This window comes from Vigna unguiculata, chromosome 5 (genome assembly GCF_037176805.1).
Source record: "Vigna unguiculata cultivar grain cowpea cultivar isolate G323 ecotype 2 chromosome 5, ASM3717680v1, whole genome shotgun sequence".
Classification (NCBI taxonomy): domain Eukaryota; kingdom Viridiplantae; phylum Streptophyta; class Magnoliopsida; order Fabales; family Fabaceae; genus Vigna; species Vigna unguiculata.
The window spans coordinates 22,519,295-22,534,929 of NC_140796.1; the positions used below are offsets into that span (position 1 = coordinate 22,519,295).

The 15,635-nt window shown below is 35.6% G+C and overlaps 1 protein-coding gene and 1 pseudogene across 1 annotated transcript; both read left to right on the forward strand.

The window, feature by feature from the left end:
- The first annotated feature begins 4,151 nt into the window (after window positions 1-4,151).
- Window positions 4,152-6,692, forward strand: LOC114184486 (uncharacterized). Its single transcript, XM_085673042.1, has 2 exons — window positions 4,152-4,617; window positions 4,705-6,692. The coding sequence occupies exon 2, from the start codon at window positions 5,739-5,741 to the stop codon at window positions 6,690-6,692; it is 954 nt and encodes a 317-aa protein (XP_085529168.1). The 5' UTR covers window positions 4,152-4,617; window positions 4,705-5,738.
- Window positions 6,693-12,965: 6,273 nt separating this feature from the next.
- The window catches only part of LOC146886240 (uncharacterized), a 29,938-nt pseudogene continuing 27,268 nt past the window's right edge, over window positions 12,966-15,635 (forward strand).

Sequence of the window (15,635 nt, forward strand, 5' to 3'; positions counted from 1 at the left end):
CAAACCAAAACCATTCCTATTTGTTACCTTGTGGTCGATGCCCACACATCATACAACGTTCTTTTGGGACGACCCTCGCTAAACAAACTATGAGCTATCGTATCCACACCCCACCTCGCCATGAAATTCCCATCCTCATCCGGATACATCATCACAATTCACGGCGATGAAAGGCTGGTGCGGGAATGCTATATTGCCATCTTGCAACCCAAAGAACCCGCTCTGGTTACAAACATTGAGCGACATCCCGACGTCGGCCTGACCCTAGCCAACGAAGATCTAGACCCTAGAATATGCTATGATTCTCACATCAAACCAATAAAAGCCTTAAACTTGGTGTCGGTTTAAGCCGTAGTAACCAAGCCCTGATCGAGGCAACCCTCAACGACAACATAGACTTATTCACCTAGTCAACGACAGACTTGCCCGGCGTAGACCCTCAAATAGCTGTCCTCAAACTCTCAATATACAAAGAAGCCAGGTACGTCTCCCAAAAGAAAAGAAAGTTAGGAGACGAATGAAGCCTTGCAACAAAAGCAGAAGCAACAAAACTTCTTGAGGTCGGATTCATCTTTGAGGCCCATTACACCACCTGGTTAGCCAATGTCGTCCTCGTCAAAAAATCCAGCGGCAAATGGAGGATGTGCATTGACTATACTGACCTCAACAAAGCATGTCCAAAGGACGCATATCCCCTACCTAGCATCGACAGGCTCGTAGATGCCGCAGCCGGTAACCGTGTACTCAACTTCCTGGACGCCTACTTTGGTTACAACTAGATACCCATGGCCCTAGATGACATGTTTAAAACTGCCTTCGTTACTGAAGACACCAACTACTTTTACAAAGTCATGCCTTTCAGCCTAAAGAACGCATACGCCACTTACCAAAGGCTAATGGATAAAGTATTCAACCACCTGTTGGGCAAGTGTGTCGAAGTATACGTAGACGACATGGTTGTCAAATCTCCTAGCCACCTGCAACACTCAAAGGACTTGGCCGAGGTGTTCACATCACTTCGAAAATACAACCTGTGGTTAAACCCTGACAAATATGTCTTCGGCGTTGATAGCTGGAAGTTCTTGCTCTTCATGCTCACACAATGAGGAATTGAAGCGAACCCTGAAAAATGCAGAGCTATCATCAAAATGCGAAGCCCAATGAACATCAAGGAGGTGCACCAATTAGTAGGTCGTCTTACCGCCATATCAAGATTTCACCCCAAACTAGCCGACAAAACCAGACCCATCATCCACCTCCTCAAGAAATCAACAAAGTTTGCATAGAACGACGAATACGAGCATATTTTTCAAGACCTCAAAACAACCCTGGCATCCCCTCCAATCCTACAAAAGCCAAACATCAACCTCCCACTAATAGTTTACATCACAGCCACTAAAGGAACAGTTGGCGTTGCCATCACCCAAGAATCTGCTAGCACCGAATACCTAGTATACTTTGTTAGTCGATCCTTGCAAGACCCTGAAACCAGATACTAGGTGGTCGAGCAGCTGGCCCTATCTTTAGTAAACGCTGCAAGACGACTCAAACCCTACTTTCAGAATCACCAATTCATCGTGAGGATAGTCTATCCTATCTAGAGAATACTCCAGAAGCCAGAATTAGTCGGTCGAATGTCTTCATGGGCGGTGGAACTATTTGAATTCAATATCTGTTATGAACCGCACGGACCTGTCAAATCTCAATGCCTCCTAGACTTCGTCAATGACCTACAACACGCGCCGCAAGAAGAACAATGGACTTTGAATACTGACAGATCTTTTAATCAAAGAGGAGTAGGCATCGACATTGTTCTCAAAGGTCCAAACTAGATACTCATCGAAAAATCACTGCACTTCGCCTTCAAGACCTCCAACAATCAAGCCGAATATGAAGCCATCTTAATTGGCCTGTCCCTAGCAAAGGAAGTTGGAATACGCATCCTCACATGCAAGACAGATTCCAAACTGACCGTGGGACACCTAAATGACGAACTCCAAATTAAAGACTCCACACTCCTCCAATATTACCCACCTGGTCTGAAATGTCATACAGTCCGGATTCGAAAACGTCAAAATAGAGCATATACCAAGAGGACAAAACGCCCAGGCTGATGCCTTATCTAAGCTAGCAAGTACGAAGCATAAAGGAAAGTACAAGTCCCTACTACAACAAACATTGGCGCCACCCTCCACAGCAAACACATGTTTGGTACTCGAACCAACTCACGATTGGATGTCACCATATGTGCACTATTTGAAAACTGGACACTTACCTACTAATGCCAACAAAGAGTGGCAAACCAAAGCGGCACGATTCATGATGATTGACAACGACCTATATAAACGAGGGTATGGACAACCATTACTCAAGTGTGTTACCAAACAAGAAGCTCAATATGTCATAAAGGAAATTTACAAAGGAATATAAGGGTATCATTCAGGCTCGCGGTCCATGGCAACTAGAATCTTAAGAGCCAGTTACTATTGGCCAACTATGGAGTCTGATTGCCACGACTTCGTCAAGAAGTGTATATCGTGCCAAAAACATGGCAATCTTATTCATCAAAAACAAGAGGAGTTACATTCCATATTATCCCCACGACCTTTCGCAAAGTGGGGAATGGACATCTTAAGACTGTTCACTCTTGGTAAACGGCAAGTTAAATTCCTCATCGTAGGGGTCGATTACTTCACAAAATGGGTCGAAGCCAAACCACTCGCCACCATCACAACACAACAGGTTCAACAATTCATCTAGAAAGACATAATATGCAGATACAAGTTGTCGCATACCATCATAACGAACAATGGACGACAATTCATAGATAAAGAGCTCGCGAAATTCTTCACGGGTCTAGGAATCAAACACATAACAAGCTCCGTGGAACATCCGCAAACTAACGGACAGGTAGAAGCCGCCAACAAGGTCATCCTAATAGAACTTCGAAAACGATTAGATGGAGCAAAGGGGAAATGGCCAGAAGAATTACCTGAAGTCTTATGGGCCTATAGATGAATGCCTCAGTCAGCAACCAACGAATCCTCCATCAGCCTAGTTTACGGAACCGATGCTATGTTACCAGTCGAAATTGGAGAACCATGCTTGAGAAAGGAAACGTATGATGAAAACATGAACCAACACAATCTATGTGTCAGCCTCGAATTACTAGTAGAACTCCGAGATAAAGCACAAATCAGAAACATGACGGCCAAATAAAGAGCGGCAAGAAGACACAATTCAAAACTCCACCCACGAACGTTCACTAAAGGAGAGTTATTAGCCAACTAGGAAGGACCCTTCAGGATCCGTGAAGACAATGGCGGAAGTATGAAGGGACAAGGGGAGCCACGGCTCCCCCAACCATTTTTTTTTAATTTTATTTTCTATATATTTAAAAAATAATATTTATAAATTATTACTTTATTTATATTAATTGATTTTTATTTTATTTTCTATATATTTTAAAAAAATAATTTATACATTACTACTTTATTTATATATTATTACTTTATTTATATATTATTACTTTATTTATATATTATTATTTTATTTACATATTATTACCTTATTTATATTAATTTAGTTTGAAAAATCTTTTTTAAAATTTAAAAATCACGTTTTTTTCTCTATTATAATTTTTTATATTCTTTTATTTGGTTTCTCTCTTCCGTGCCTTCATCTCTTTCTCCCGTTTTATTTCCATCTCAATTTTCACCATCAATTCCTTATTATTTTCAAAATCAAATTGCACTACGACAAAATTGAAGAGTTAAGGAACATTTTGGACCGAACAATTTCTTCTTTTGAGTAAGTTCATATTTTCCTTTTTATTTTTGAAGCAATATGTTTCTCTCTTGTATGTGGCTTTTCTACGCTCTAGGCATATCTCTATCTGTTAGAGATCAAAAAATCATGCTTTAATTGTTGATCAAACTCTTCTTTGTGTAGATAGAGCTATTTTAGGCTTTGAAGTTGTGTAAGGGAAGAACAAGATTAGGAATCTACTCTAAGGTAAGGGAAGCTAATCATTTAGAAGTTATTAGTTTTCTTAAAATATTGAGTCTTGCTTTTAAGATTTAATTTGGAATATTCATAATTTTATCTTTTTGTAAATAGGTGAGAGGTGAAAAATTTATATTAGAAAAATTATGATAAAGAGTAAAAGAATTGATTATTTTTTCAAGAGGAAGGCTTGTGATGAAGATGAAAAAAATGCATTTACGTCATCTAAAATTGAGAAACTTCATGAGAATCCAAATATTGAAGAAAACAAAAAACAACTCTCTAAGGTTCCTAAAGTTAAATATAATGAATTTGAAAATACTTTAGAACATGATCCGGGAAAGCGTCTTCAAATTTGGCAATACCCAGCAAATCAAATTGATGAGGTACGAAGGACTTATCTAAAATGGGGTCCATATCAAATGAGTCTAGAAAATTATCCATTGTCTGGTAAAGATGATCATCCAAGAAGATTTCAGTACACATGGTTTAGCTTATTTCCTTCATGGTTAAAGTATTCGCCATTAAAAGATGCTGCATATTGCTTACCATGCTAACGTTTTAGTAAAAAACCAAGTGGACGACCTGACTCAGATGTTTTCATTGTTACAAGTAATTAAGTTTATTTTCATTGAATTCTAATTGGCAATAAGTTTATTGTCATCAACATGTTTTAACTTTTTGAATGTTATTTTATAGGTTTTTAAAATTGGAGGAAAGTTAATAATGGAAAAAATTGTGCTTTCCTTAAACAAATTAGGAAGGATCCTTGTTCACCACACAATATTGCAGTGTCTACTTGTCAAGACTTGTTAAATCAAAATTGTCACATTAGGAATGTTTTGGAAGTGCAAAGCTTAGATCAAATTATGAAGACTCGGTTACATCTCAAGACTTCAATCGACACTGTTCATTTTTTATCACTTCAAGCTTGTGCTTTTAGAGGTCATGATGAAAGTACTGAATCGAGGTACCAAGGTAATTTTCTTGAGATGATAAAACTCATAGCATCATACAATGATGAAGTTGCAAAAGTTGTGTTGGAAAATGCTCCATTCAATTCCAAATATACTTCACCTAAAATTCAAAAGGAGTTATTGAATATTCTTTCTAGTGAAGTGAAAAATCATATTCGTGAGGAAATTGGGGATTCTAAGTTTTGTATAGTTGTTGATGAAGCTCGTGATGAATCAAAAAAAGAGCAAATGGCTCTTGTTTTGAGATTTGTTGATAAAAATGGTTTTATTCAAGAGCGATTTTTTGATATTGTGCATGCTAAAGACACTACAACAATAACTTTGAAGAATGAATTGTGTGTTGTACTATCGCGACATAATCTTAATTGTTTCTAATATTCGTGGTCAAGTGTATAATGGTGCTAGCAATATGAAAGGAGAATGGAATGGATTACAAACATTATTTTTGACTGATTATCCTTATGCATATTATGTTCATTATTTTGCTCATCGGTTACAACTTGCCTTGGTTGCTACATCAAGAGAAGTTATTCCAATTCACCAATTCTTTTCAAAATTGACTTTTTTGTCAATATTGTTTGCTCTTCTAGTAAACGTCATGATGAGTTACAGGCTGCCAAGTTAGATGAAATTGCATATTTGTTAGAAATTGATGAGCTTGAAAAGGGTAAAGGGGCAAATCAAATTGGTACTTTAAAACGAGCTGGAGATACTCGTTGGAGCTCCCATTTCTCTTCTATTTGCAGCTTGATCAATATGTATGATGCAACCTGTTTAGTTCTAGAAAAAATTACTATTGATGGATCCACTTATTCACAACGTGGTGATGCTGATAATGCTTACAAAAGCTTGACCTCATTTGAGTTTATACTAATCTTGTATTTGATGAGAGAAATTATGGGGATAATAGATGTTCTTTGTCAAGCATTACAACAACAATCTCAGGATATAGTTAATGCTATGCATCTAGTTTGTTCTACAAAAGGACTTATTCAAAACTTGAGAGAAAATGGTTGGGATAAGTTATTAAAAAATGTGACTTCTTTTTGTGAAAAACATCATATTGAGGTACCTAATTTTGGGGCTTCTTATGTAGCAAGGAAAGGACGCTCTCGTCACCAAAAGGATCATATTATAGTGGAGCATTATTTCAAAGTTGAAATATTCTTTGTTACCATTGATAAGAAATTACAAGAGTTAAATTGTAGATTTAATGACCAAGCAATGGAGTTATTAATTTTAAGCTTTGCTTTGGATCCTAAGGATGCTTATAAAGCTTTTAATATTGATAAAATTTGCACTCTTGTGGAAAAATATTATCCCATGGATTTCAATGAGCAAGAGAAGATTAATTTGACTTTTCAACTTCAACATTTCATTATTGATGCTCGTCAAGATTCAAATTTGAAGAATTTATCAACAATACAAGAGTTATGTACATGTTTGGCAACAACAAAAAAGTCTGAAGTTTACTACTTGATAGATAGATTACTTCGTCTTATCATGACTCTTCTAGTTTCTACAGCTACAACTGAAAGATCTTTTTCTGCAATGAAAATAATCAAGAACAAGTTGAGAAATAAGATGGAGGCTGAATTTTTAGCAAGCACTATGATAATCTATATTCAAAAGGATATTGCAACTAACTTTAGCTCTGATTCAATTATTGAAGATTTCAAGTCATTGAAAGAGCATAAAGGAGCACTCTGAATAAAGGTAACTTTTATTGATAAACTTTATGTTACTCTTTCATATATATTATTGTTATATTGTTTAGATTCTATTGTCATGAGTGCTTATTTTGAATAAAAAAAATGATGTAAGGAAATTAATTTTTTTAATTAAAAAAATAATTTATATGTAACAAATATAATTTAGCCCCCCTAGAATTTTTGGTCAAGTTCTGCCACTACGTGAACACACAAGAGGAGGTGCTTACAAGTTAGAACAATTATCAGGAGATGAGATATTGAACACGTGGAATGTATCTCACTTAAAATTTTACTTTAGTTAAACTTGCCAATGTAATCATGACAAACAACTTGTAACCTAAGGTGTACTCTTTTTCCTCACGTGACATTTTTTCCCTAAGGAGGGTTTTGGCTGAGGAGTTTTTAACGAGACACCCCAAGTTATCAATAAAAACAAGGGTTTATTACAGATTCATCTGTCAATAAATAATTTTATTAAGTTCCCCATCCCTTACCAAAGTAAGCGACCTGGGTCGAACACTCGCTCGAAATAATTTTATTAAGTTTCCCACTGCTTACCAAAAGTAAGCGGCCTAGGTCAAACACTCGCTCGAAATAATTTTATTAAGTTCCCCACCACTTACCAAAGTAAGCGGCCTGGGTCAAACACTCTCTCTGAATAATTTTCTTAAGTTCCTCACCACTTACCAAAGTAAGTAGCCTAGGTGGAATACTCACTCTCAATGAATAATTTTCTTAAGTTCCCCACTACTTACCAAAGTAAACGGCCTAGATCGAACAATCACTCTCAATGAATAATTTTCTTAAGTCCCCAACCACTTACCAAATTAAGCGGCCCGGGTCGAATACTCACTCTCACTAAATAATTTTCTTAAGCTCTCCCATCACTTGCCAAAGTAAGCGACCTGGGTCGAGCTCATTACATAATCACATCCAACGAAATGAACAATCAATAAATCGTAAGTGCTTCACACACGATCAAAGTAAAAAAATAAATGGTATCAAAACAACACGATAGATGCAACAAAGCAACCATCAAATTATAATATCACGGACGAATAAATGTGAAAATTATTACAAACTTGTACTGAATAAAAATCAAAATATAAAAAGGATCCTAAGCAGCAACATCAGCATCCACTTCCACCACTTTGGCCCTATCATCCGCAAGATTCACGTAATCAGTACTGGCCACGTTTATGTGCTGTTGAATGATATGACCCTTTAAATGTTCAAGCTCACTCTCGAGACCATCGTTCTTTTCTTTCAACTCATCATAATTTGTCTTCATATAAGAATTTTTTCATTGAGCTTTTTCTCAAAGCCCAGACACCTAACCTTCTATGAGCCCAACCGCTTCCTCCCCGCCAGCCACTCTTCCCGCTCTTTTTCCCAGGCAGCTTTCTCTTCAGCATGCTTGGCGGCCTGCACCTTCAACTCCTCCTGAAGCTCTTCCACCTTGGCTTGTCCACCTTCCTTTATCTCTTCTTTCCTGACTAAGCCATGTGACCTACAACATAAACGGTTATCTCTCTCGAATAAAACATGACGATGAAAACACAAAATGATACCTTCTAAATCAACAAGTGGATGCATGGATAAATAAACCCTAACTATATCGTTAGTGGACATTTTATCGCTAAATCTCATCAAACCTCCACCACTTCTCTATCAGCCACCGATAACTCCTCCCTCTTCATATCCTTATACCGCCACGGGTTGTCGGTCCAATTGAACGGAAATTTTGTACTTCCATCTTCATTATTAAAAAGTGAACGATCTCGCTTGTTTACTACAACTTTGAAAAACTTGTCTTTGAAATGCTTGAAAGATTGGGAGCAGGCGTCCAACTTGCTTATCCCTAGGCGGCTTATTAATGACAGCCAAGTAATTGGACTTTTAGGCCGAGTATCGTAAAAATATAGGAAACATTGTGGGGAAGGCTGGAGGTATAGACACCGGCACAAAACCCGGAATGCTTGAAGATAGCCCTAGCTATTATGATGCAGCTTGGTAGTGGCAATGTTCAGTAAGCAAAGCACCCCCATCATGAAGTCGTCGAATGGCACTCGCATATGTAGTTGGGATAAGTGGCACATGTACATGTAAAAGAAACCTTCCTTGGCCCCTTCCTGGCCGTGACATACACAATCAATGATGCTCACTCTTTCCAGAATGAATGTTGCGTTCGCACGTCAGTGGCCACCCATTCATACCCGCCTTTTTCGGCAAATTGTTCTCAGCAATCTCCTCTGCTGGATCCTCTCTAGTTTTGAGAGTAACCTCCATTGGAATTCCCCCCTCACCGGTCAGATGGCCACTATCCTCATCCCTTGACCTTCCACTCCCACTACCCGAATCAGACGAAGACATGCTATCGCTATCACTAGACATACGTTTTTGTAAAGTAAAGATGGCGGTAGATATAGGAAATATATCGAACAAGACACAAATGAAAATGAGGCACTTTTCTCAAATTTGAGCGAATGAAGCAGAATAAACAAATCCTATTCTTGACCTCTATTTATAAGAACATCTATGCTCCAATAAATTTTTTCCCACCTAAACGTTATGAATGCGAAACATCACAAACAAAAGGTGATTGCACAAACCCTTTTGATAAGACCCCTGACAACATATGTCTCTTCAATTACTCCCATCACTTCTGACAGTCTTAGCGACGTTCCCACTTTTCAAGACTGGAGGACTATTATACCCCAAGGAATACCAAGAAAGGAACAATTTTTCTTGCAAAAGTCGACGGAACAACATATAACCTTCGACATGACCTATCCTGCCAAAGGTTGGGGGACTGATGTACTATACCTAGGCGGTCAGGACCGATATGGATGACTATCCAGCCCCAACCACCTACGACTAGTCCTAAAATAAAAAGAATAGATGGTTAGTTAGCTGCACAAGATAATGACGCATACATAGCGGCTAACGCCGCCTACTCCAAAGAATAACACACAAGTAAAAGCCATCAACTCCAAACTTAGTAAATCATAGTGAGGTTTCTAGTGACAAATATCAAACATGGAGTGTGGGCCTGGCCCAGGCCCAGTCAAAGCCTGAACATTGGCCCGACGCAATAAAGAGGGGCCCAACCCATAAAGTGGGAAAACCATAGTTAATATCTCTATAAATACAATGAGAGGTATGCTTTCATTAATTCACTAATCCATGATTTGACTTTTGAAAGCCTTTGCTGACTTGATCGTCAGAGTTCTTTTTGCAAGTAACCCCTTATGGGTCCAATCTGCCAACACTAAAAGAGAACATATCCAAACCAAGGAGCAACCAGTCTGAGAAGTCAACGATTGGGGTAAGATATGATTTGTGATCCCTGATACTTTGTTATTGTTTTCGCAGGAACAGTGTCTAAGTTGTATATTGAGTAAAATGAAAAAATTGAACACCATATATAAAGATCTTTAAATTTATTATCTTTAAGTTTTGGATTGGAGTGGTATTGATATCTTATGTATGAATTGGACTCATATTTTATTGGTGTCGTATCTCTTTGATGAATCTTTTCTTGAAGACCAATCAATTAAATAGTTCAATCAAAAAATCTTACAAGCAGCTTACTCATAATTGCGTTGAACTGAGTCTGAGAGTTGCAAGCAGACACGATGGTTTTAAGTGAAGCATATTGTGCATGTTTGGTGCAATTTGCTTGAACGATTCATATTTAGAAGTCAAAACAAAATTTTGTAGAAGCAACCAACCTTAACAATTCAAGTGTACATGATTAGAAAGCTCGTGAAGGTTAGTGGCTTTGAATTCAAAGTCATGCGAAGAGAGGTTCTCAGAGAAGTATTTTCTTGATAGCGCTAAATTTGAGAGGGAGACATAGTTCATGACCTTGCAGTAAGGAAAGATGTATGTGCACGACTATGTTGCTAGGTTTGAGTACCTAGCAAGATTTTATACTTAGAACATGACTGAAGCATGGAGATGGCAAAAGTTTTAGAAATGACTAAGGCATGAGCTTTGGGAATAAGGAAGTTTCCAATATTGATCGAGAATGCCAAAATGATATAATAATTGGAAGGTGAACCAAGTCGGGTGATCTGAACTCAGTGGGGAGGATCTTCTAAAGGGGTCTTTGATGGTGAGTGGCAAAAGAAACCTTACGACAAGCCACGATAAGGAGGTTTGATGTGTTATCAATGTTGAGACGCACATTACAAAAGAGATTGTCCTTAACTCTCTGGGAATGTGACAAATGTAAAGAAATGTTATACTTGTGAGAAGACATGACATTGCTCTAATAACAAAATGGATGCAGTCAGCGTACACCAATAACAAAATTTTGGGGCTAGTAAGTCTCAAGTAGTTGGAAAAGACTTTTGTTGACTGGAACTAAATTCAATAGGCTAGGTAATCTCATTTGAGATGTATGTTTCTTAGTTGGGCAATATTTAAAAAAGTGTTGCTTAAATAATCATCAGTTTATAAAATGTGACCTTTAATAATTTTAAGCCAGACTTATATATTTGTGGCATTTTCTATGTTTACGCAATAATTTTATACATGTGGGCTAGTTCAGTGTGGTTTAGAGTAAAAATGATGTAGTGCCTCAATTATCTGTTTACTTTTCCCCTTAACCACAACAATGAGAGTCTTTCCTTTAGAAATACTCTCAATACAGTTATCATAACATGCTCATCATGCCCACACAAGTAGCATTCGAACCCTAGGCCCTAACTCTATTTAACCTTCCAATCATGATTGTATGTGTCTAATTGCCTTGAACCATTCTCTTTGGGTTCCCTCGTGCCTCTTGCTCAAGCAACTCAGTAGTTTTGGCCGTAGGACACTACTCAACCGCCTTGATTTTGGCACTACTCAGCCCTAGGTAGGGATGGCAACGGGGCGGGGCGGGGACGGGTTTCGCATCTTATACCCATCCTCATAGAAAAAATTCATCCTCATCCCCAAACCCAAATTCAACGAGTATCAAACTTTTGTCCCATCCCTATCCCCACCGGGTAACAGGTATAATCTCGTACCCATACCCATACCCGTTTTCTTACTACTTCAATATTAATTTTAATTAATTTTTATAAAATAATAAAAAATTACGATAAAGGAAACATAATATTATCAAATATTCAATATTAGGAGTACAATTGTTTCTTTGATATAAAATACTTTGAAATAAATTATAATTATTTACATTTTAGATTAGAATACCAAATAAAATTTTATGAGAATCAAAACATTTATTAAATTTGCAAACGTCAATGGTACAATTTAAAAATTAGTTGATAAAATTTAAAAATACTTTTAAAAAAATATAAAAAGAAAAATAAATATTCAAATAAATATATTTTAAATATTTGTTTACTTCAATTTTTTAATTTCTAATGAATCTATTTTTTATAAACTAATAAAAGTTATAATACATCACTTCATCAAAATGACGTAAAGAACAAATATTAAACATAATAATAACATTTTTGACATAGATCTTGTATCTTTTGAATTCTAATATATCTTGGATGGTGATAAAAAATATTCATGGCAATTACATTCAATTTTTATATTGTAGTAAATTGAAGTTATTTATAAAATTATAGTGAAAAAATTACAATATGATTGATAATAAGTTAGAAAATAAAAAATAATTAGATAAAATATATTGAAATAGTATTCCACATGATGAAAATAAACAAAATATAAAAATATAAAAAAATTAACAAATGTGTGTCTTAGAAACAATTTGAGAGACCAGTGAAATAAATCGCACAAAAATAAATAAATGTAAAATTAAAGGTATGATAAGATGAAAAATACCTTCGAGATCTAAGCAAATTTTCAAATATCAACAACATATATACTTAATGGTTGAGAAATAACGAAATTTATTTTAGCAAAAGAAAATATTTCTTCAAATGAAACAAAAATGAATAATAATAAATATATAATATATTTTTATATATTACCTAGTAAATGAAAGGTTTATGCTATTAAACAATTAAACTAAAAGTATCAAACATTCTCATGTGAAAGGAAAATATATAATAAATAAAAATATGAAAAAATAATAGAAATATTCAAGTGTGAGACATACAATTTTCTTAATTGACATACATCATTTTAACATAATTACATAAAAGTTATGATAAGATGAAAAATATATTGGATATGCAGATGATTTTCATGACAAACCAAATAATTAGAAGAAATAAAAAATAAAAAGTATATATATTACTTAATTAATTGTGAATGTTTTAATAATTCAAATGGGGGCAGAGATATGGCGGGGACGGGTATTATGGCGGGGATATGTACATCCCCATACCCATCCCCATACCCAATTGAAAAAGTCGGGAATTCCCCATACCCATACCCATACCCATTCAATGCAGGGATTCTCCGTCAAAACAGGGACGGGTTCGGACAATACCCACGAGGACGGATTTATTTGCCATCTCTAGCCCTAGGCTACATGCATACCAATGGCATTGCTAATACATGGCAAAAGTTCAAAACTGTCTCTCTGATCACTCATATAATTGGTACCTCATTTAGTGATCCACTAGACTATCGATCACTCATATAATGGGTACCTCATTTAGTGATCCACTAGACTATCACACGTCTAACGACTAAGTTGTCTAATAACACCAAATCGTCTAGTAGCTTGAATTGTCTAATGGACAGGGTAGTCTAATAGCCCAAATCATCTAATAGCACAAAATCGTTTAACAGTCCAAGTTGTCTAATGGCACAAGGTCATCTAATGACAACTGAATCTGGTAATCTGGTTTGACTCATCATATTAACATTTGTCCATCTTATGCCACCTTCAACACATGATGCCTCATTTGGCCTTACTCATTTTTATCCTCCCAGCCAAATAAGTCTAACCCCACACCTAATCTTCGTAGTTTTATACTCACCCTTCTCATCTCCCTTTGGTATTCCCCTTAAAACCTTTCCTTATGGGTTTTGATTGGAACCACCCCGAGTTCTCCACTAGAATCTCAAATTTGAAGTGCACCATTAATGGCTAACATAACCATGCTCATGGCATCATGCAAACAACATTCAACACCCCATACAAGTACCACTGTGTTTTTATCATAGTTATACATTCTCAAATACATAATATCATGTCATCACATAACATCTTGTTATCATCAGCTCACGTGCTCAACGATAATATTATACATACTCATATCCTTCAGCTCATCAAAGTCATCATGCATTCAAGATAAGCAATCATTTTCACGAAGAAAACATTCAAGATAAAAAAAAAAATCACCATTGCAAGCTTCCCTCACCTCTCAACACAAATTTTCTCAAGCTCAATGCACAACTACAAGCTCAACATAACCTTCTCTCAAATGGGAAATTCTCTTCAAAGATAATGCGTAGATAAAATCGAATTACCTACGAAAATTATCCATTACCTATGAAATTTTGCGTAGATAATAAACATATTTCTTGTAGTAATCTGACACCTAGAGGTCTAACACTCTAGCGCATCTAACATTGTAGTCGTCTAATAGACACTTGTCTAACAACACTGGGATCACACCACTCAAAGCATCTAACCACACTCAAAGTGTCTAACTGGAGTAGCCATGCATCTCATTTACTCCTAGCTTCCTTGCTCTTCCTCAAGAGGTCTTACACAAATCATAAAACAAATCAACATCAATTAAGACACAAGAAAGAAACCTTAATACTTATTTATAGTGTAATCATATACATGATAGTAAGAAAAGCCATGAATATAATCTTAACATTGAGTTTTCATGAGTTTCGTATATATGAAAAAAAAATCTTTGATAAAAAAAATAACACAAGGATAATACCAAAAGATAACTTCCAAATGCAAATAGCCAAAACCCTTCTCTTATTGCATAATTTCCGAATGTAGAGGAAGTCGTCCCATCATAGTAAAAACCGCACCACTCTGTCAACAAGAAAATGTGAAACTGCCTAGTAGCAAACAAACAAAATGCAATTTAGAATGACACCATGATGAAGTGCAAGCCTTGGTGAACCTATGAAGCCGCCACCTATCACATATATTGACAACGCAAAGAAATTGCACCCAACAACCTGACAATCAGACATGACATGATAAAGGAAGCAACCAATCTTCGAACGCAACACCATCTCTACTACAGCCCACACGATGTTAGGACTAATCAGCATCCAAGAAAAGCAATCAAACAAAGTCGCAAAGTGCACATATGTGGCAACCAAGCTGCATGCAATGTGGCATCCAAACTACACTGCTACTCGCAATCCCACATCCAAGACCAAGATATGAAACGAGCACACAACATCTCCAACCCATAATCAAGAAACTCTATGATGCCATATTTTATCTCGTGGGAAAATGCGAATGCGACAACTACGTCGCTCTGTACTTTACTTCACATGACTCCCCTAACCTCATTGAACCTAAATGGTCATCACACATACGTCATCAATATGTTGTGAAAATAAAACATTTTGTATAAATATCAATTTTGTATTAAATAAAAGGCTAAATAAAACAATCGCAATATTTCAAATTTTGAAAATAAAAAATTTTGTATATATATCAATTATTTTATAATTTATAAATATTTTATATTTTAATAAAAAAATTTACTATAACAAATAAAAAGTGAACATACACGTGTTTCCATTAGTGTTATATAATTAAAAATATTTTTATTGTTTATAAAATTATAAAATTATAAAATATTAATAATATATATATATATATATATATAATATTTCCTATTTAATTTATAGAATTCGAAATTCATTCATATTAAATTTTATTTTCTATTTTTAATTATAATCATTTTAGTCTTTATTAACTCAGTTATATAATTTTTTAATATTAATTTAAAATGTGTAAATAAATCTTTTTGAAATTAAAAAGTGAAAATTAAGTAAATTTATCAAACAAAATATA

Bases quoted from the DNA above. Each gene is read 5' to 3' on its own strand.
- LOC114184486 (XM_085673042.1), top strand. From the start codon at position 5,739: ATGTATGATGCAACCTGTTTAGTTCTAGAAAAAATTACTATTGATGGA.